The 23,484-nt window shown below is 38.6% G+C and overlaps 1 protein-coding gene across 1 annotated transcript in view; it reads left to right on the top strand.

Moving 5' to 3' along the window:
- The window catches only part of LRRC16A (leucine rich repeat containing 16A), a 441,803-nt gene that overhangs the window by 359,406 nt on the left and 58,913 nt on the right, over positions 1 to 23,484 (top strand). The window contains exons 26-28 of the mRNA XM_006872823.1: positions 5,463 to 5,638; positions 8,833 to 8,920; positions 12,108 to 12,257. Of these exons, the coding sequence (XP_006872885.1) occupies positions 5,463 to 5,638; positions 8,833 to 8,920; positions 12,108 to 12,257 (414 nt within the window). The remainder of the gene's footprint in view (positions 1 to 5,462; positions 5,639 to 8,832; positions 8,921 to 12,107; positions 12,258 to 23,484) is intronic.

Below are 23,484 nucleotides of genomic sequence, written 5' to 3'. Positions count from 1 at the left end.
TCCCGCCCCCTTGGTTAGTCACGTAATAAAGAGACGTTCCCGCATCCTAACATGATACCCCTCCATTCCAATCATGACTCAGTCCCTGTTTGACAGTCATTCTTAAAAGGAATCGGAGGTCAAAGGACTCCCTGGGTGGTTCATGTGCTCAGCTGCTAACTGAAAGTTTGGAACTTCTAGTCTACCCAGAGCCACCTCAGAAGAAAAGCCTGCTGGTTTTATTGGTGAAACATTAGTCTTTGTAAACCCTATGTAGCACAGTTCTGAAACATGTGGGGTTACCAGGAGTCAGTGTTGATGTGACAGGAACTGGTTACTGGTCAGTGGGTTAAGATTGGAAGTAAGAGGCATTTAAATAGTAAAAGGGTGAAATAATGTAAATATCTTTGGGACAGGAATATTTTTCTGTAATTAGACATTCCCCACACTTTTTCTGATGCTGATTTTCAGGGCTTGTTAACTGCCCTGTGTTCTGCTGTAACACCACTGTCTTCCTTGCAAATGTTATAACGTGCTTTTCACGCATTCTCACTGTCTCCAAGGTCCCCAGCTCCTAACGGGCTCCCAAAGCGAGTTTCTCTTTCCCATTCCTTGTTTTCGTTATTCTCAATCCTACATTTCAAGTTATTTTCCCTTTGGATATATCTGGCATGAGCCATAGCAAATCTTCAATCAAAAAGTCTTGTTACTTATTTCTTTTTAAGCTAGAACACGTTTAGTTGGATATGGGTGTTTAAGTTTTTACTGTAGTTTAGGTGAAAGTTGACTGAATAAATTGGGTTTCCATCCAACAGTTGATCCAGTGTTGTGTGACATTGGTTACAATCCCCTCAGTGTGACAGCAGTCTTCTTACTTCTTCCCTGGATTCCCTACTTCCCATTCATCTTTCTTTCCTGCCTGCCCTGTTCTACCTTCTGAGCTTTGTTTTGGAGCAAATGCTGCCCTTTGGGTTTCACGTGATAGATTATGTCACGCCTGATGTCGTTATTCACTGTATAGGCCTGTCTCTTGTTTAGCTGCAAGTTGATTCCTGAGAGTGGGTTCCATTCTAGCCTTTAAGGGTCCTAAGGGGGTGGGGGTTCCACCAGTCTCTATCAGACCTGTAAACCAGTTCTCTTTTTATGATTTTGAATTTTGTTCTACACATTTAATTTTGGATACTCTTAATAAATTTAGTTTGTGTTCTTTCCATTTCCTTCCAAGCAGACATCCTTTCAGTATTTTAAAAACATTCCACACTAGTCTGTTTATATCATGTCTTGATTAAAAAATTTTTTCTGTTGGAAAATGTGTTTTTATTATAGTCAGTGTTGTTTCATAAGACACTGCTGGTAGTCCTTATTTATTTTGGTTCTTGTATTCAAATTTTCCCAAATAAAGAAGAATCCTTTCTCCATTTCTCAAATTCTCAAAAATTAACAAGTTATACTACTGAAAGCAAAGAGATAAATTATTTTATGAAAATGTATTGTGCCATTGTGTAAAAAATATGTATGCCTAGTGAATTGAATCAAAAAGGAAAAAAAGAAACCAAAACTAGCAGACCTGGATTCTTGTCCTGGGTTTGTAATAATTAGCTGGGTGCTCTAAGCAAGATTCCTAATTTTTCTGTGTAGCTTCCTTGTTACATACACAAGGTTGTCTTGGCCTCAAAATAAGAATTAAACTCTTTCCAGCTTTAATGTTCAATCATCCTATAATTCGTGGTCAGGGATAGACATTTTGAGTATTGAATGAAAATAAGTTCAAACAACTCTTTGAGCAATCTTTTGAAAAATATTATTTATGAAAGCAAAAAGAAATGGCCAGCCTTCTTCGCAAACTTCCTGGAGAAGAAAGCTGTAACTTTGAAGCAATTCCTTCTTTGAAAATAGCTGATGTTTTCTCTGGAGTTGCCTGTTTGAGGTGTAATACTTTAAAATGACAGCGCTTTTCCTATTTTCCTCTTTTGATGCTAACATTTATTCTTCGAGTAATAGTGGATAAATAAGTGGCATCTTGAATGTTTTAAACATAAGGAAACATTCGCTTTACTCATCTAGACTTAAATTGTAGGGTGTTTGTTTTGGACTAGGAAGTTCTCGGTTTCTACTCAGGGCTTCAACTGTGAAATAGACCACTGTTAAACTTCCAGTTTACCTAGGAAATGAGACCTGAGAGATTTAGGTGGCATATTGTCAAGCATTCACTCAGTTTTGCCAGAAGAGTTCTCTAATTGGGTTTTCTTTTTTCTACACTGTGTATTTTCCAAAGCAAAAGAAAGATTTCAGAGTTCATTAGCTTGAAAGCTATACTAGCTTAACATGAATTACAGCAAGTCATTGGCTCATTTCACAAATACGAGAATGTGTAGCTGCCAAGTTAAAGTTATTAATCCAATTTATATTACAGATATACAAGTGTTTTCTAAGTGCCATTAGTTATTTTTACAATAAAATATATAATCCATAGTAACTGTCATTGGGGTGATACATGCAAAAATAAAATCTGATTATCACAGTTTAAATACATGGTCAGCTCATCTGCTAACCTAAAGGTTGGTAGTTCAACCCAATCCAGGAGCACCATGGAAGAAAGGTCTGGTGATCTGTTTCTATAAAGATTATAGCAAAGAAAACCCTGTGGATTAATTCTACTCTGTAACACATGGAGGAACAAAATTGAAAATATAAGAAAAGCTAAGAAACCTGGAGAGAGTGAGAAAATCTTACAATAAACCTAATTGAGATTTCCAGAAAGAAAAAAAAAAAGAGAATAGGGAAAGACAACAATTTGAAGAGGAGATAGTGGTTGATGTTTTCAAGAACTGATGAAAGAATTCAAGAAGTCCAGCATATCCCAAGCAAGATAAATGTATCCATTTCCTAGGGCTGCCCTAACAAAATACCTCAACTGGATGACTTATAAGAACAGAAATTGATTTCCTCACAATTTGGAAGGCTTGAAGTCTAAGACCAGGGATCAGATTTGAGACTTTGTGGTAGGAGCTTTTGGTAACTGTGCATTCCTTGGCTTGCAGGTAGAGCTGTGACACACAGCATCTTTCCTGTCTTCTTGTTGCTATATATCTTCTTTTTATAAAGATGTCAATCACATAGGATTGGGAGCCACCCTCCTCCACTAGGACCTCATGTTAACCCAACTGTGATAGCATCTTCCAATAGTCTATTTCCAAATAGTGTCCTTGTCACAGGTCCCGTGATTAGGACTTTACCATCTTTTTGGGGAGAGGGGTGTGACACAATTTGTGAAAAGGAATAAAAGTAAACCCAGGTCATTACTTCATAACGAAAAGTGAGTACATCTAAGGAGGGAGGAAAAAGCCATATTACTTACAAAAGACTTAAGATTGGCAGTGGACTTCTTAATAGTTAATAGAAATATAGTACCTTCAGACTTCTGAGAGAAAATAGAATGCCAGCATAAATTATATACCTGCTGGTTCTGTCTCCAAAGAATGATGGGGAAAAAATGCTTCCATTCAAACAAAAAATGTTTTTCTATCATTCAACCTTACTAAGGAAACACATAAAAAATACACTTTTGGGCAAAGGGGAGTTTCCATAAAGAGATCTGAGCTGCAAGAAAGAATAATGAGAGCAGGAAATGCCAAATGGGAGAGCAAATCAGAAGATGGCTTATGTAAGAAAGTGGTATGACTACCCAGTTTGTGCTGTTAAAAATATAAAGACGATAAAAGTGCCAGAAACAAGAGTGTTTCAGTACAGTGTTTTAGTCTGAACCAGAGTTAAGAGATTAAGGCTAGGCCAGCATCATCTAATATGTTAGCCACTAGCCAGTCACACTTAAGTTAATATTAAATAAAACTTTAACTTCCATGTTTTAATTGAAGTAGTTACACTTCAAGTGCTCAATAGCACGTGGCTATAATGGATTCCTTAAAGATAACACAGTTATTTTTGTTCTCTCAGAAAGTTCTGTATCAGAGAGTAAAACATCCATTAACGACTCATTTCAGTTTGTCATACTATAGTGGCTTGTGTGTTGCTATGGTGATGAAAGCTGTGCCACTAGTATTTTAAATGCAAACAAGGGTCACCTATGGTAGGCAGATTTCAAAGGAGCTCCTAGACTAAGAAAGATTGGGAAGAAAGGCCTGAGGGTCCTATTTTTGAAAATTGGCCAAGGAAAGCCCTATGGGTTACGACAGAATGTTGGCTGATAGAGTGCTGACAGATGAGCCCTTCTGCCCTCTTAGATTGGAAGCACTCAGTGCACAGATGCTGCAACAGCAGACTCAGACAGAAGAATGATTGTGGGAAAGGAGAAGGACCGCGCAGTGTTTTTGTTCTGTTATACCTGGGGGCACCATGACTTGGGGCCAAGTCAGAAATCATTAATAACATGCATGTTCAAATTTCAAGTGCAGCCATTAAAGCTGTAGGATAATCACTGGACTGTGAACCACAGGGTCAGCTGTTCAAACCCACTATATGAGTCAGAACCAACTTGATGGCACTTAAAAACAGCAACACTTGTGTGCTAGATACTATACTGTACACTTTACATATGTCGTAGCATGTAATCCTCAATAGTTCTATGAGATAAAAACTTTATATTTTTATTGCTGTTTTATAGATGAGGAAAGTAAAATGGAGAGATTAGTAACTTTGCATGGATCACTTAGCTGGGATTCAGATTTAGGTCTGACACTAACAGTCCCCTTGGGCAAATCGTTTCTTTCCTTAGTCTCAAGTTCTCCAACTGTAAAACTGTCTTGCAAACATTAATAATTTGGAAGGATAAAATAATAAACATTTTCTAACTCTAACATACTACATAAACGTTTTCTGACTATTGTTTACCGTTAATATTATTTATAAAGTACCATGTAATATGTTTGCCTGTTATTACTCCTGCTGTTTATTTTTGCTATAATAAATCATTCTTCTTAACACTAAGACTTTGCTGAAAATGAGTAAAACCAGCAGTCATTTCTTTGGTTTTCTGCTATTACAGTTTTGCTGGATATTGAATGTCTCACCCTGTCTTGGAAATGTCTGTGATGTGAGAAATTTTCTAAGAATTTCAGATCTGATACATTTTCTACAGACATCTTACCTTGGTTTTCTCAGGCTAGGAAGAACAATCTAGTGTGGTAAATGGATGGCTAACGGATTGATTTTTTTTCTTTTTTTTTAATCTGCTCAGTAAAGCCTTGTGTTAAGTACAGCGGACACACCATAACACTTAAGGTGCCAGCATGTAGCTGGTGTGGTCCTGCCAAGTGTGTGATTTAAAGTAATTACCTGAGATCTATGATCACCCAACAGTCACATCGCCCGGGGCAGCTCAGACTCTCAGGTCACGCCCCAGGACCCTGTTGTGTCCCTGTTCTCTGGGGCCCCCAGCATCATAATGTAACCACCTCTGGGTTTTATGGCGGTACTTCTGGTGCAATGTCATTATATCTTTCCCCTCCACTTGTGCTGCATTGCAGGCATTGCTTGAGTCCATGGTTGATGCTGCTGAGAACCTTTGTCCCAGTGTGATGAAAAAAGCCCACATCCGACAAGACCTGATCCATGCCAGCACCGAAAAGATTTCCATTCCACGCACCTTTGTTAAAAATGTCCTGTTGGAGCAGTCTGGGATTGATATCCTTAACAAAATTAGGTAGGTTTATAATATTCATAGTCCTAGCATCTGCAGTTTCTGTGAATGCAGTCCAGGCTGGTGGGGCGAGTGTTGTTGCTGGCTTTATCCATATATAACGTGGTGGTAGGCATGTCTGACAGGCAGAGACAGTATAGAAAGAGAGCTGTGCATAAATGCATAGGGTTTATACATTTCCAAAATAAGATGTCAGCATTGCTAGAGAGCTCTCTTTAAGGGTTTTAGTTCTAAGAGGGGGGATTTCACGAATATAATCTCTATTTTCTGCTTCTGAAGTTTGTTTTTGGGGTTTTTTTTTTGTCTTTGAAAACCATTAGCTTGTGGGTTGAGATCCGTTAGCTTTCTGCCAACACCCTAGTCTGAGCAAATGCACACAGCCTTTAAGTAGGAGAAGAGGCCCATTCTGACCTTAAGCATATTTTTTTCTGAGTTGTTTCAGTAGGTTAGTGATGCTGTGTTTTGGCTACTGGTGTCTTTGTAAGATTTACATAGATTTCTGTTTGAAAAAATTTGTAAAATATGTCAAGAAATTAATGTTTTAGAGCTGTCATCACCAACAAACATTCCTAAATTTTTACATAGAGACTCTAGGTTAGTTGGTAACACCAGCATTACATATAGCTCAGCTCATCACGCTCAGTTATGTTTCTTAGATGACTGAAAACCAAGTTTGGGAACATTTAAAATTTCTCATTTTAATCATTTCTAGATCTTGATAAGAGTATTAAGGTGGTTTCAGAAAGTTTGTGGAAAATGGAATGAAAAGGTAATGGAGTTTTTCCACAAACTTTTTGAAGACCCCTCATATTTACATATAAAAAAGATACTAGCTCCTATCCAGAGAGTTGCAGGATGAGAGTGTCGTCATGAGACCAAGTGACAGTCCACAAGAAAAATGAGAGTCAAAGCACAAAAAGCCAAAAATTAAGTCATGATGGTTTGGAAATTGGATGCTAACTGCATCAAAGCTGGATTATAGAGGCTTGAAGAGGTAGGAATTTTATAGTAGCTGGGTAGGCTCAGGTCTCAGGTGCGATCATCACCTTCCTATAAAAATCCCCTGTGACTGCTCAGCTAAATTCAAGGAGGCTGGAAGGATGAGAGAAACAACAAAAGTTTTACTGTTGTTGTTAAGTGCCGTCAAATCGGGTCTGACCCAGTGACCCTGTACAGGGTTCCCAAGGCTGTAAATCTTTACGGGAGCAGAAAGCCTCATCTTTCTCCCATGGAGCAGCTGGTAGTTTTGAACTGCTGACCTTAAGGTTTGCAGCCCGATTTGTAACCACTACGCTATCAGAGCTCCTTAGAGGTTTTATGGGACCCCATTTATTAGTGATTTTATGAACTTTTGTCCTTACTAGGTATGTTGATATGTTACTATAATCAGTAGCTTCAGAGTTGGTCATTGAAGCCTCTTAAATATTAAAGAGAAAAAAACGTATTAGTCGCTTTGCTTTCACAAAGCTATGTTGAGCCACCAGTAGATCATACTTGGATGCTTTTACTCAAGGACCAAATTGTCAACTATGACCACTTCCCTTGACAGTGAGCAAAATTTGAAAGTTGAATAATAGTGTACAACTCCACATAACATACACACACAAATCATATAATGGGTATTGACTATTATCTTGACTTTTTATAAAATAGTATACGAATGAAAATATGCCTCCCTGCATATGCATGTCTGCATTTCTCTGTGTGTATACACATGCAGAATACGTTGACCTGATTCCTATAAACATTTTGATAAATGGAAACTCGGTAAGGAGGTCTAGGATCTTGAATCATCCATATGTAATTACGTTTTCAACAGAATTATTATTTTGTTTTTGTTTTTGTGGGGGGGCTTTACTTTGTTTTATATTCTGAATTAGAAGTAAAATTCTTAAAAATTAGAAAAGAATCCGAAGAAAGACTTGTTAAAATAAGATTCTCAGTCCCTTCCACTGGAGTGTTGGGCTGAGACCCAGCAATCTGTGTTTTTAAAAAGAGAATGGGTGAATCTTAGCAGTGGACACCTCTGGGGAATAATACAGCATTAGTTCAGTCAAATAGCTAGCAAAACCTCTTTCAGGGATAGGAATTAAAGAAACGTCCTTTGGCTTTTATCTTTAGCCTTGGAAAATTTCACTGTAAGCATCAAAGTGTTAGTACTTTCCATTCTTCCACCCTGCTATCAAGAGCCTTCCTGGGCAGAGGAATCATCGCAATGCAAATGATTGCCTTTAGGTTAGAAAGGTTTTTCCCTATTAAACAAATATGCTTTCAACTTTAGCTTTAGGATCAAATAATTTTATTTTGACAACTCCTTTCCCTGCTCTAAAAACTTGAAAACTGGTTAACTTCAAAGGCAGGCTGTAGTGATGGAACCATGTTGGAATATGGCTAAGTATCTTCTTAGCCTGATTATCTTTAACTGGATTGTGTGCTATTCAGATGGAAAACACACAGGGCAGTAGAATTCTTGGGAACCCAAATTGCTAAAATTCCAACGAAAATACCAGCCATCTACAGACACTTTAGTGCCTGAATCTGTTTGTTAATAAAAACTACAAACCACTCTCTGTTGACTGGGTACCTTATTGAGGTCAGCCAGGAGGTGCCCAGACTGAAAATGTTAGTAACTTCTGTCCATAAAAGTACTCAAAAAAAGATGTTTAGTCACAGCAGAAGCATTGATTTCAATGGTACCATTTGATTGCTGAAAAAGTTTTGTTTTTTTTAAAAAAGGGAGAGGGTTGTTAGTGTGGGTGGTGGGTGGGGATAGGGTGGGGATACATATTAAAGTAAAAGCCAGGGCTTAACAGACAGACTAGACTTTCTTAATTTACTCCAGCCCAGGTTTGTTTTCATTTATGTCAATGGACGAATTGTTCCTTGCCACATGGTACGTATGGTTCCTATTAGGCTTGTCTCTATCCAGATGTTTTTCGTTTCGACCACTGAACCTTGAGTTTTGAAATTTGCCGAGGCAGGTTGAAATTAGTAAAGGACATCATTACCTGTGTGTTTATGGCAGTATTGTAAGGCTTCGTTTTGGACCTCTTTCTCAGCCCTGTTCACACATTCTTATATTCTATTTTCAAAGGCAGACATGCAATGCCAGCTGACCTTATCAATATAGCATCACGGGCAGGTGATTTCCCCTTGCATACATTAAGATGGACTTTGTCCTTTTGATTTTCCCCTAGTGAGGTGAAGCTGACTGTGGCATCCTTCTTATCTGACCGAATTGTGGATGAAATCCTGGATGCGCTCTCAAATTCCCATCAGAAGCTGGTGAGTGTTTGAAGATCTTGAATGGGACCCTGTACCTCTGTGCTGCGTGGTGTTGTGGCTTCTTGTCTACTTTTTCTCTCCTAGTTTTCCTCCCTTCTCACCTAGCATGCTACTAGCCATTCTAGAGTAGGTTAGAATGTCTCCAGAGGGCAAGCAGAAGGAATGGTATCCAGAAATCTTGCTGTTCACTTCTAATGCAGCTAAAAAGTGTGGAGAGATGGTGATGTTGAGGCTGAAGTCTAAAATAGACTTTTCTTAAATTTTATTTTAAATCTGTGCTCTTTATTTTGTAGCTCCCTAATACGGTTACTTGAGAATGGGCTATTTTTGAAAACATGGGGGAGAATGAAGCATTTGGAGTCCAAAAAGCACAAGAATGCGACCGGCGCATTCTGATAATTGATAGTGACCAACTGCCTAACAGGTGTCTCGGGATATAACCGAAGTAGAAGTTCATTTTTTTCACCTAGAGACTGATTCTGCAGCAAGTAAAGGACTTTGCTTTCAATATGAGTGTGTATGAGAATGTATTTGGAAACTCCATGTTTCTCAAACTTCAGGAAGTCCTCTGAGGCACAGATGAAAGTTTTATCACTGGTTATTTTTTGTATCTGAAACCATTAGCAGAATTATGCAGTAGAGATCTCTCAAAGCAAGTTATAGCAATGTTTTCTGCAGAGACAGAATCACAGACTAGCTATGTAAGCTGGAGGCACCCAGTGTCATGCTATTAAATTGTTGGGTGACAGTAAAGATAAACCTCAAAAAATCAAACCAATTACCATCAAGTTGGGTCTTCAAGACTGTGAATTTTTGGATGCAGATCTCTAGACCTTTCTACTGAGCCTCTGGGTGGGTTCCAACCACCAACTTTTTGGTTAGCAGTGAAGCCTTAACCATTTTGTAACACCCAGGGACTTGGATGACACAAACCAAACCAGAACCAAAATCACTACCATCAAGTGAATTCTGACTCATAGTGACCCTGTTTAGAGTCTGAAATTAAAGCTTTATGGGACCAGATAACCTCATCTTTCTCCCATTAGTGGCTGGTGGATTTGAACCACTAGCCATGCCGTTAACAGGCTAGTGCCTATCCCACAATGCCACCAGAGCTCCTTTGGATAACGCTGTTGTTGTTAGGTGCTTCTGAGTCAGTTCCAACTCATAGTGACCTTGTATAGGGTTCCTGAGGAGCAACTGGTGGGTTTGAACCATCAACTTTTCGGTTAGCAGTCCAGTGCTTATCCTACAACATCATACCAGGACTCCTGAATAGCATTAGAGAACACTGAAAGAAGTGACATCCTCTTACACTACACAAGATGGACAAAATGACCACAGGTAGTCTCCAACTTAGGATGAAGGTTCATTTTGACAGCTCTGTCATAAATCAGTCTGATGTAAATGGAATACTTTTTTTTTTTTTTTAGTTTTCATTATTACTGCCTTTATTAGTAGTATCTTTATAAATTCAGTCTTCGAACACCTCCGAGTGAACATTTAAGAATAACATCAGCAAATGACGTGCTGTCACATTGTATGCGTGCCCTAGTGTGGCACTGTAGGATAAGCAACAGACTGGTAACTGCAGGGCTAATAGTTCAAACCCACCAGCTGTTCTTGGAAACCTTATATACAGGGTCGTTAGACGTTGGAACCAACTCTACAGCACTCAATAAGACTGTAGTGTGTATTAATAATGAATGATACAATGTACCCAAAAAAAATACAGTTGATCTAGCTCAACTATGACTTTAGTTGGGGACTATCTGTATTCTAAAATATTTATTGGAGCAAAATGCATAAAACTGTTAACTAGAATCTAACAAAGGAAGATAGACATCTCTTATAGTGTACTCAGTGTTTTAGAGCAATTTGACATGGCCACAGTATCCAAACACATGTTATTTTAATTGTTTTTTTTGTGGTTGTGTATGTTTTATTTTTATTGCATATTGCCAATATATTGGTTTGCGATAATTGTAAACATAAAAAATTGATTCATTACCACAGAGTTTGATAAACACTAATACCTGGTTTCTGGCATATTAAAGGATCTGCATCATTGCTTAAACCAGTCACCATTAAATCAGATCAACTCATGGCAACCCCAAGTATGTCAGTTAGAAGTGTGCTTCAAAGGATTTTCAGTGCATTTTTCTTTCTTTCTTTTTTTATTAGAAAGGAATGTATGAATACACTTAAAGTGTTTCATTTTAATAGTAATACTTGTGATTTTGATTGGGAAAAGACAGCTAACTGTTATGAAAGAGAAAATTTAGAAGGAAACTTTCTTTTCAGTGACATTTGGATAACATTAATGTTTTCTCCAACTGAATTTTAGATGTGTTCCCAAAAGTACCATGGAATTGTCAGCTGATTCTCATCATTTCTAAAGAATTAAATCAAAGTTCCTAGTGATGGATTAGCTCAGCAGTAAACCCCCAAATCCACTGACATTGAGTTGATTCCAGCTCATAATGACCATGGATAGGATTTCCAAGGCTGCAAATCTTTTCCAGAACAGAAAGCTTCCTCATTCTCCCTTGGAGCTGGGGCTTTGAACTGCTAACCCTGTGGTTAGCAGTTTAGTGCCTATCCTACAGCACCAACAGAACTCCTTAGCTCAGCAACAGAGTTTATTAATTTCAGCTTCACTCCTTCTGCCTCTTACCATTTAAAAGTTACATACTTAGTAGGCTTACTTAAAGCATAACACTGAAAATTAATAAATCATATCAAATATAATATTCATTGAATAAAAACAATGAAAGTAGCAATCATTATGTTGTTAGCAATTTCCTTTCTTCCAGTCCTTTCAAAATAATTAAAGTTGGAATCATTTTATTTCCCTCATTAGAATACATTTAAGTGCTAGATATAGAAGGAATTTCTTCTGAGAAATTATCAAATAAAGTTAATAACATTTCTTTATAGACAAAGTAGTTTCCTCATTTACTAAGAGAGATTTATAATTTCTAGTTTCAAACAGTCTGCCCTCCAAAGAGAGATAATAAAAGAGATGAGGTGAGTGTTACCCTGATGTGTTTAGAATTATTAACAAATTGTGACAGAAGCCCTCCACTGTGCCATATTGTGAAAGACATTTTCTGGGACTGCCCTAACCAGCTTTTCCCTTGCCTCTGTGCCTTAATTTTCCTTCCTTTATGACTTGGATCCCTAGGCTGACCACTTCACCAGGCGCGGCAAGACCCTTCCTCAGCAAGAGTCCTTAGAGATAGAGTTAGTCGAGGAGAAGACGGTGAAACACTCCCTCATCACAGTGGAGGAGCTAACAGAGATTGACCGTTTGGAAGACCTGGATACTTGTATGGTAAGACACATCCTCTGCTAATACACATTATCCAATTAATTTGGCTATACTGGTATTTTAGCATCTCACCTTTACTGGTCATACTAAACCAAACTGTCCTCCAAAGGGAATTTTTTCAGAAGCACGTTGCCTTGCTAGACTGTGAGGTGCCTCCCAGTTGGTTTCAACTCATAGCGACCCTATCACAACAGATCTTACCACCACCCACTTCCTCACCATCTTCACAATTGTTACGATTGGTCCTAATTTTTTTTGCCATTGTGTCACTCCAAAGTCTTGATTCTTCTATATTCATAGTCTAATTTTCACTTGCATATGAGGTGACTGACAATACCATGGTTTGGGCCAGGCACACCTTAGTCTTCAAACTGATACCTTTGTTCTTGAACACTATAACGAGGTCCTGTGCAGCAGAGTTGTCTAAGACAATAAATAACGTTGCTTGACTTCTTGGCTGCTGCTTCTATGAATGTTGATTGTGGATCCAAGCAAAAAGAAATCTTTGACGCTTAGCCTGGAAACTTGCCCTTCTGAGGTCGTATACCTAATTTTTTATTTGTTATTTTGTGTTCCTTTTCTTAAATAGGTCCTCCTCCCTGCAAAATATGCAAATAAATAAATGTGTCAGTTAATACAAAACTTAGATCTGTACTTATAGCCATCTCATTGTTGTTGTTGTTGTTGAGTGCCGTTGAGTTGGTTCCAACTCACAGCAACCCTGGATAGGGTTTCCAAGGAACAGCTGGTGGGTTTGAAACGCTGTGGTTGGAAGCCCAGTGCTTATCCTGTAGCACCACACCAAGACTTCTTGTAGCCATTGTGGAAAAAAGTCCTAAACTAATTAGAAAAAATCGATTATATCTAACTTTCCAAGGGCATTTGTGACAGGAAAATATCTTTAAATAGAACATTTGTTGTTGTTAAGTGCCGTCGAGTCGGTTCTGACCCATAGTGACCCTGTACAGGGTTTCCAAGGCTGTAAATCTTTCTCTTGTGGAGCACCTGGTAGTTTCGAACTGCTGACCTTGCGGTTCGCAGCCTGATTCATAACCACTACGCTACCCGAGCTCCTTAAATAAAACATTAGCTGTTTGTAAAATACCAAAGCTAACCACCTCTTTCTTGTTCTATTATCTTATCCTTTGCCCTTGGTACTTATTCATTCTTTACACAGTTTGGGGAACATTCCTTTGAATTTGGATTTTCTGTGTACTTTAGATTCTGTTTCATTTGGTTTACTTGATATGGTTTTAAAGATGGAATAAACATTATAGTGTTTACTTAACAGTAGGCCTTGGTTCCTTACCCATATTCTAAACTATACATTGTGCATCCATCTCATGTAATTCAAGTATCAAGTTGTCTATATATTTTCTGTGAGGACAACTATGCTTCAGTCCTGATTTTATTTTTTTCAAGATTATATGTTTAATTATATACATTATATTTTTCTTAAGGTTACTTCTCACTTTATCATTATAGTTGCATGTGGTTATTCATCCTTTGTTTTCAATATATTTGTTTCGCTGAGACACTCATTTTATAATTTCTTATCTCAGAGGTTGGTAATAAAACTAGGTTTGGATTAACTTTCCCAAATATTTCCACATTGCTTCTGATTTTAGGAATTTTTTTTTTCATGTAGCCATTATTGAGTGGTGCTTGCTTTGAACAAGAATGGTTCGTTAACTTTCAAAAGAAAGCATATGATGTGTGATGCGGCTGATAGTACTTTTCTAGCCTGAAAGACAGTGTGATTCCTGGAGTTGTTTCCTTATTTAAAAGTCATTCTTGACAGTTTTAAAAGTTTGCAAATAAGATAATGGAGTCCCCAGCAGATAAAGCCCTGTCATACAGAAGGAGAATAGTAAAGCAGACTTAAGATATAATCTTAGATTTCAAGTGTCATTCTTGTAAAATTAGATAAAGATGTCAGGCAATTTTCTATTTAAATATATTTGGTCTGTGTGGAAAGAATTAACAGGTTTTAAATGTTACTTGACCAGTAAGGTGTGAATTGTATGTTTAATAAGTATTTTAAATTTTGTTTGTGTTTAGAGGTAATAGAACTGGGCAGTGTTATCACTTAGTCTAAGCTGAAAAGCAAAGAGTCATAGGGAATAGATTGGAATTAAAATTTTAAATTCATTCTGCAAATCATGTTTCCAGGCACGTGTAAGTTGAAGAGGGGTAAGGATAGTGAGTTAGTGAAATGGTTTGGGGTGAGGAAGTATTGACTGTGAATGACCGGCTTACCTGTTATAACACTGGATTTACTTGTGCAAGTTAGTCTGTCTTTTTTGATTGATTTCATTTGACTTGAAAGACAGAAGTTGGTTCTCTTTAAATGAAGTAGGGTGAGGGAGATGAATTAGTTTAGAATGAAAGAAACGACAGATGCAGAAACGGCATCAGAACTCACGGGCAAACCAAAATGTAGACACACCCAGCAGCACACAGTTACTTCCAGTTTGTAAAAGTATTATTGCTGCAGCGAAGCATTATAAAGAGGCAGTAGGAGATGCAGAACTCTGAGCTGCACTCGGAAGACCACCCACGCTAGAAGGGTGGTCTTTTTCTGGCTCAGGTGGCCAAGAAGACAAGCAGCTAAGACCATCACTGGATGAGCACCTTCTGAATCAGGGTGAGGAGTAGTGTCTCAGGGGTTGAATGAATGACAGAGAAACACAAGATAGAACACTCTAAACACATTATTACATGAACAGACTTATAAAGTCATGAAAATAGCTTTTTTTGTTGTTATTCTAAAAAATTTTGTCTTTATTGTTCTTACTAGGCTGATCTGTTGTTAGAAAACTGGAAAGACTGTCTTGGCTGTTGGGTTAATTAAAAAAATATTTTTGTGTAAGGAGAACAAGTTAGTAGAATTTGTGCTGTATTATTTTCCTTTAAACCTGGTAACGTAGTGGGGTACACATTGAGCTGCTAACCACAAGGTTAGAAGTTTGAATTCACCAGCTGCTTTGTGGGAGAAAGATAGGCTTTCTGCTCCCATAAAGATTTACAATCTCAGAACCCCTAGATAGGGTTGCTGTGAGTAGGAACCAACTCCACAGCATTCAGCAACAGCATACTCTCAGCCTAATTGTCGGTTCTAAGCCTCCCAAAGATCACACCATTTACAGGATGACAGTTACTCCAAGTGTGGGGATCCCTAGCCTAAAGGAAATGGATTCTCCGAGCAAACTAGATGACACAGTGGTAAGCACTCTACTACTAGCTGAAAGATGGCTGATTCAAATCCTCCCAGAGGTGCCTTGGAGGACAGTCTTCGTGATCTACTTTCAAAAGGGCACAGCCTTGGAAACCCTATGGAGCACAGCTTTACTCTGCACACATAGTGTTGATGTGAGTTGGAAGTGACTATATTGGTAATTAATATCGATAATATCCTGAGCCAGTGGTGGAAACTCACTGCTAGTTTAGAAGGAGTAGCCTGCAAGATTGACTTTTTAAATGACATGTACTACCACTTTCCATAATCAAAATAGCAAATTGTTTTTATCTCTCAATTATATATATATATAAAACAATGTAAAATTTGAAACACTATTTCCAAAGGAGACAATTTTAGTTTCTGATTGTTTTCTGAAGGATTTATTTGTGGCTCTTGTGTCAGCTCCAAGTGATGGCATCTTTAATGTCTAGCAGACCATAATATTGCTTGGTCTTGCACCTTCTCATATTCCTTGCCAGCCTTTAGATCTAAAAGTAACCTAGGAAATTAGGACACAAGAATAAAAGGTAATGTAGCAAACTATTAGAAGGATTCCTAGTGGGGCACGGTAAGTCAGCAATTCACACTCATCAGCCGCTCCTTGGAAACCCTGCATAGGGTCTCTATGAGTTGGACTTCTGGTGTGGTGCTATAGGATCAGCATTGGTTTTTGAAACACAAGGTCAGCAGTTCAAACCCACCTACTGCCCCATAGAAACCCTATACATGGTAACAAGTCAGAACCGACTCCATGGCACTTAACAACAACAAATAAGCAGAAATACATAAGCATGTGTATGAAACCTTTTTCAATATGGAATTATACGCCCCTGGTAAGTAGAGACAAACCGTAGCACAGTGTGGAAAGCTCAGCTGCTAATCAAAAAGTTGGTAGTTTGAACCCACCAGCTTCTCTGCAGGACAAAGATGTTGCTTCTATAAAGATTCACAGCCTTGCAAACTTTACAGGGCAGGTCTACTCTATCTAGGGTCACCATGAGTTGGCATAGATGTAATAGCAAGAGATTGAGGCAGGTAAAGATTGTATCCCACCCAGAGCTGGAGCATTGTTGAATGTTATTGCTCTGGGAAATGCTTTAACTTTACAGTTACCTAAAAGGTTTTTACCCCTCCCTGACCACCACCACCAGCTCAAAACAAACAAACTAACACACACACACACTGAAATTTGTCTTGGCAGTCTGAAGTAACTGACTCATCACCAACCTTCTATTCATAGACTCAAGATTGTTAACTGATCTTAGCACTTTTGTTCTCCGTGATATGTACATCAATTATTTAATAGAGATTTTTGGATACCTTTTTTCCCCTGCCCTTGCATTTCTTTTTTTTTTCAATGTTTTATTGTGAATTATATGATAGTTTACACGGGGGAACTTCAGTTTTATATTCATTCCATCATATATCATCTCACTGCCATGGTTCCAATTCCCTCCATGCATCATCAACCACCCAAAGGGTATATTCCAGAAATCTGCCCCCTACACTTCCCCCTCCTCCCCCCAGTTTTTGGGCCACAGTCCCTTTCCCTCTCTGGGTCCAAAGTCCCCAGTCACTTCATCACTCCACGTCATCATCACTATCTCCATCTCAGGCATCTCTGTTTCTCTGGGCAGGGTCCCGCCCTCGGCTCTTCTCCGTTGATGGTCCCAGAGGCCTCCACTCCTATCCTGGAGAATTAATCACTCCTTTCCTTGTTACAAAACTTCTACCTTTGCATTTCCAACCCTCATAATCCATCCTGATAAGCATTATTCACTACAGTATCACGAGTTACCCATCTGTATCTCCTTTCATCCGCTCTTCCCAGACAGATTGAATAGTGCCTACTGGAGCTTCTGCCTTCTGCCATGCTCCCTAGCACCAGGTTCCTTCTTGAAAGCTTGTAAGCCAGTCACTTCTTGCCTTTATAGTCCCTCCCCTCCCAATTTGAGTATCCAATGTCCAAGCTGCCCTTCTCCGTCCACTCTGTGTGTGGGTGTGGGTGTGAATATTTCTTGCTGTGAGGATTTGTTCCCTCTTTTGAGTCGCTGCTCCAGAGGTATAGGTCAGGTTCATCAGACTGTATCACCTGCCCTTGCATTTCTAATCTTCATGTTTTCTTCCATGTTCCAAAAGTCAATTAAACTTCAGTGCTTAAGTCTCTTTAAATAACTCATGGTTACAATCATACTAGGGAAGGTGTAAGGGCCTAAATTAGAAGTAGAAATAGATAGCAATTGGAAACAATAATTCATATGATTTCTTTGAAAGAAATTCATTGCTTAGTCAACAACTATGAAACGTAAGCTTTGACCTAGTGAAGGATGAAATATAAGAATCATGGAATGATTTGGTGGGCTCGTTATCTGTAGGAGGGATGATTGAGGGCTTTTAATCACTGTCACACTTCGAACATGCTACCAAGAAGTACCAGTCCTTATAAAAGGACATCATACTTGATAAAGTGGAAGGTCAGTGAGGAAAAGGAAGACCCCAATGAGATAGATTGGCACAGTGGCAGCAGCGATATGCTCAAGCATAACAACAATTGTGAGAATGACACTGGGGCAGGCAGTGTTTCGTTCTATTGTGCAGAGGGTTGCTAGTAGTCAGAACCAATGTGATGGCCCTAAAGAAGAACCATCACCCTTAATTTTATAAAGTTAAAGAAAAAAGTAGTTCTCTTTAAAGCAGCAGAAGGAGAATAGATTCAAAAACAAATAAAAACCTCTATTTCCAATCAAATTGCTTCTCTTCTCTCCCCTCCTGTCCACCCTCCACTGCCCCCAGGGGAAAGAAACTAGCATGTGATTTACTTGTTGGGAGATGGAATGAATGGAAGGTGAACAGGGGCTATTAATATGACCTGTTACTTTTTGCAACCCATTCACACTCTTAACCTCCACCCCACCCATTGAGGTGCTTCTGATCCTATAGGACAGAAGTACTTGTATTAGGTGTTTAAAATTATGCAGAGGTGATTCAAAGTACACAAGAGAATTGCATAAATTATACGAAAATACTACAACATTTTATGTAAGAGACTTGAGCATCTTGGAATTTTTATATTGGGGCAGGGGATAGGGATGTGAATGCAGTGGTCCTGGAACTAACACCCTCTGGAGACCAAAAGATGACTATATTTCATCCAATCATAACTGGGTATCTGTAAATCCTAGTGTGGTGCTATAGGATAGGCTCTGGACTGCTAACCACAGGGTCATCAGTTCAGAACCAGTAGCCACTCTTGGGAAATTCGAGACAGGGTATCTATGATTTGGAACAAACTTAGCAACAACAATGAGATTTTGTTAGACTACTCTGACTTACGTAAAATATTTACTAATCCCAGATTAAATTAATATGTGGAAGATATGCACATGTTAAATAGCCTTAATGTAGTCTATAGGTTGTAAACATTATTCGAAACAACTCTGTCAAAAAATCTGACATGGTCAATTGTTATCCAATTGGCTGGAAATGAATTTGCCCACTTTTGGCTCACCTGAAACATCCAGTGCTCTCTCCATGTGTTATTTTCTTGCTGACGGTGATGAATTAGCTTTCCTATCTGCTGCTTATCATTTCAATACACATGCCTTCTATGTTATGCAGAAATGTGCCTTTCCTTAGAATCTTTATTGTCCATAGACCATCTGTTCTGTTTTCTGTCATCAGGGACTCTTAGTTAATCAGTTTTCCCAGCCATATCTTTCACTGTTGGTTTCTTATTGGCACCTTGGGGCACTAAAGGGTGTAGTTCTCATACTACTGATTAGTTATCTCTAAAATTTTAATTTGTCACTATATTTAGGTTATTCTTTTTGAAAAATAGCAAAAGTTTGGATTTTAGGGTAGCATGTCAAATGGGTGAAGAGACAGTGTTTGCTCCTTAGGCATAGCTAGCTCACTAACTTCATGAAATTTTTCAATGATTTTAATGACTGCCTTACCAGCTTTAAATCAAAAGATACTCAGGCAGAGGAACTTCATCTGCTTAACTCTATTTTCCTAGGAAAAGAAATTTAAAAGGTTTGAATTAGTGCAGAAATACATATTCATAAATCCTGTCTCCAAGGATAACATAATTATTTGGCCTTACCAAATTTGACCCTGAATTTCAGTATACAATTTTTAAACTTTGAATTCACACTAAAAATCAGCAGCGTCCTGTGGAGCCCTAGGATAAGCAGTCAACTTCGAGGTTGGTTTGAACTACAAACTCACCAGCTGCTCCTCAGAAATCCTATCCAGGGTCACTATGAGTAGGAACCCACTTGACTGCATTTAACAACAACAAAAATCAACCAAAGTCCATTTGGCGTAGTCAGAATACTATTTTTAAAAAACAAACAAACAAATTGTTTACTTTTTAAGTACTTGTTGTTAAGTGCCGTCGAGTTGGTTCCGACCCATAGCGACCCTGAACAGGGTTTCCGAGGCTGTAAATCTTTATGGGAGCAGAAAGCCTCATTTTTCTCCCGCGGAGTGGCTGGTAGTTTCAAACTGCTGACCTTGAGGTTCACAGCCCAATTTGTAACCACTACGCTACCAGAGCTCCTAGCAGTTATTAATTAAACTAATCTATTAACAGAGTTGTCAAGTGGTTGTGTGCCATCAAGTAGGTTTCCACTCACAACCATGCTGCATAGGATTTCTGAAGTTATAAATATTTATGAGAGCAGAAAGCCTCTTTCTCCTAGAGTGGCTGATGGATTTGAACTGCTCGCCTCACAGTTTGCAGCCCAATGCGTAACTCACTACGTCACTAGAGCTGCCAAGTGTTGTTGTTGTTAAGTGCTGTTGAATCAATTCCAATTCATAGCAACCCTGTATAGGGTTTCCAAGGAGCGGATGGTGGTTTTGAATCATTGACCTTGCGTTTAACAAACCAAACCTATCAGCCTTTTCTTGAAAACCCTATATAGGATCCTTATGAGTTGGAGCCAACTCAATGGCACTTTACAAAAACAGAGTTGCCAAGTAGAGACCAATTAAAATTATTGTTGTTGTTAAGTACTGTTGAATCGGTTCTGACTCAACTTTGTCTAGGGTTTCCTAGGAGCAGCTGGTGAGTTTGAACTGCTGACCCTGTGGTTGTCTGTCCAATGCTGACCATACAGTGCCACACCAGGAGTCCCTCATTTAAAATTAGGAGTCTTAGTGTTGTGCTGCACTAGACTGCAAGGTCAGTTTGGACCATAAGGTTGGCAGTTCAAGCTCACCAACTGCTCCTCAGAAACCCTATCCAGGGTCGCCATGAGTCAGAACCAGTTCAAAGGCACTTTACAATTAATATTTTTGTTGGTGTTTGCACTTAGTTTCCAAGTTCTAAATGTCAGAATGATAGTATAATCTCTGAGTCCAACTAAAATGAAAATTGGATGTTCATCTAAGTTTCTAATAATTTTTGCGACAATCCTTTTTGGAAGTGTGAGAAGGGGAAACATACATTCTGGAGAATTCATGGTCCACTAAAGACCTAGAAACTCCCTAATTTTTTTTCATTGTTAACTGACTCGAATAGGAGTTCCTTGGAGTCCTGTCCCACATGCTTCTAAGGTTGAAAAGAGGTGTATGGCACAGTATTGACTACTACCATGAACTCCACAAGACAAATGAGACCCCATGGGAAATCCTTCTGATTTCCCCACTATTTACAGTCATTCTTGGAAGGCTAAGTGCCCCCCACCTTTCCTTTGCAGGTGGTAGAGCAGAGCCCCAAAGCTCATATTATGAACCAAACTCCCCAGGCAGAGGATGGGGAGGACTCAATGAATTCTGTCCATAAAATTACTTAGAACATTAGCCAATTGTATGTAGTCAGGGTATTGCAAAACCAGCATCCAAATTGTGAATCTAACCTATAGATTGGAAAGGATGATTCTGAAGATCTTAATTTTGTCATATAGTGATAGTTATAAACAGTAATTTTGGTATTCTCATGAATTAAATTTATCAAATGTTCTAATAACCTGTGGATTTATGAAACAGAAGCCATTTCATCAATTATGTGTATGTGTGCGTTATAGACAACACAGAAGTGTACTTCTCTTAAACATAAGAGATGCTTAATGAAGTTTAAATTAGTTAAGCCACCATGGATTTATTGACTCCTGAGGATAGTGCAAAAGAAACAATAATAAAACAATTTCTCTGAACACAATCTCCCTTTTTAACCCTTTAAAATTTCATGTTTTCCTAATGCCACAAGACACATTTGCTTCAACAACACTTCTCATGTCATCAAGCTGCAGATCATTAGTTTTCCAGTTGAAATCAAAGACTCAGTCCCTGCAGGACATAACAGTTTTCCTCATTAATTTCTGAATTGAACGATATCCAAAACAGAATGTTTAGATATTAGAATCTAAGCATATGGGAGAACCTGTCCTTTGAAGAAGAACATGGGAAGTCCTTAAAGAGGTTGGTTTTACTAGGAGTTTTCTTGTTAACTACTGTCAAGTTGGCCCAACTTTTGGCAACCCCATACTCAAGGCAATCAGATCATCGTGATCCGTAGAGGTGTTTTTTTAACTGAGTTTTTCAGAAGTAGGTCACCAGGTCTTTCTTTGTAGTCTGTCTTACACTAGAAATTCCTTGGAACCTATTCAGCATTACAACTTGCAAGCTCCCCCTGACAGACTGGTGGTGGTAGTGCATGATGTGCATTGGCTGGGAATAAATCCAGGCCTTTCACTTGAAAAATGAAAATGCTACCACCAGCCCATAGGGGTGGTGGGAAGGAAATGACTGGAAGGAAGAAGGTAGTCACTGGGAGAAAGCTGAACCCCTTTTCTATTCTCTTAGATAGAGATGAGGTATCCGAAGTCTCCTGAGCCAAAGATAACAAACACTTATGATTGGCCACTGTGTACTAGACATAGTGCTTAGGTATTCTTGACTTTTTGCTTCAGATGGAGGGTGAATGAAGCAATATACTCCCCCACCAATTTGGCTACACTGATGGGTAGAAGTGTTAATACCAGTTTTGGTGGAAACCAGAATACCAGAACTATCATTTTGGTAAGTCCTACATTTGGATTTGCTTGAGTGTTGAAAGATCTCTTTCTGCCAGTGACATGAGATAACCTAGAAGGGCTTGAATTAGTGCAGAATATGCATTTCAACTTCTGATTAAAGCCTCTTAATCATGGAATGAGTTCAATTGTTATGGCCAACATTAAAAAAATAAAACATGAAAAAATGAATATACAGCATTAGATTATACCAATGGTTTTCATTAAAAGAGGATGGAGTCAAAATTACTTGCACTCTAGGTATATTCAAACACTTGTCCACATCCACAGTTAATGACAACATTAAGCGTGCACGTGAAATGGTTGTCAAACAGACGAGTGACAGTGGATTATGTGGCAAATCATTTGCAATCAGTCATGGCTCTGCCTATGAAATAATCCATGACAGACTTGGGTTTTGAAAAGTTTGTACAATGTGGGACTGAAACAATTCACAGAAGAGCATAACAGAAGTATTTGGGCATCTGCAAATAAAATTTGGACTGATACTTGAAGAAAGTTAAAAATTTCTTTTTTTTAAAAAAATGTTGCTGGTGACAAGATACGGATTCATCACCAGGAGTCTAAGAGTAAACAAGAGTATGGAATGGAAGCATCCTCAATCCCCGACCAAGAAAAAGTTCAAAAGTCAACCGTCAGCTGGAAAATTGATGCTTACACTTTTCTGGGATTCTCCAGGGCTGTATTAGAGTACTATCAGGAAAAAGGTTCAACAATCAACAGTGCTCTTTACAGTGAGATGCTCAGTGAACAGCTGAAGTCTAAAGTTTGAATTAAACAAAGAACACTGCTCTCCAAGGGCATGAGATCTTGCATGGCAGTGCATGTCCACACACCTCTGCCCACACTGTTGACACTGCAAAAATTTGGTTCTGAGGTGTTAAAGCATCCTCCCTGTAGTCCTGATCTTGCTCCATCGGACTATCACCTGTTTGATCCCTTTAAA

This window comes from Chrysochloris asiatica, unplaced genomic scaffold (genome assembly GCF_000296735.1).
Source record: "Chrysochloris asiatica unplaced genomic scaffold, ChrAsi1.0 scaffold00213, whole genome shotgun sequence".
NCBI lineage: Eukaryota > Metazoa > Chordata > Mammalia > Afrosoricida > Chrysochloridae > Chrysochloris > Chrysochloris asiatica.
This window is presented reverse-complemented; position numbering and strand designations above follow the sequence as displayed.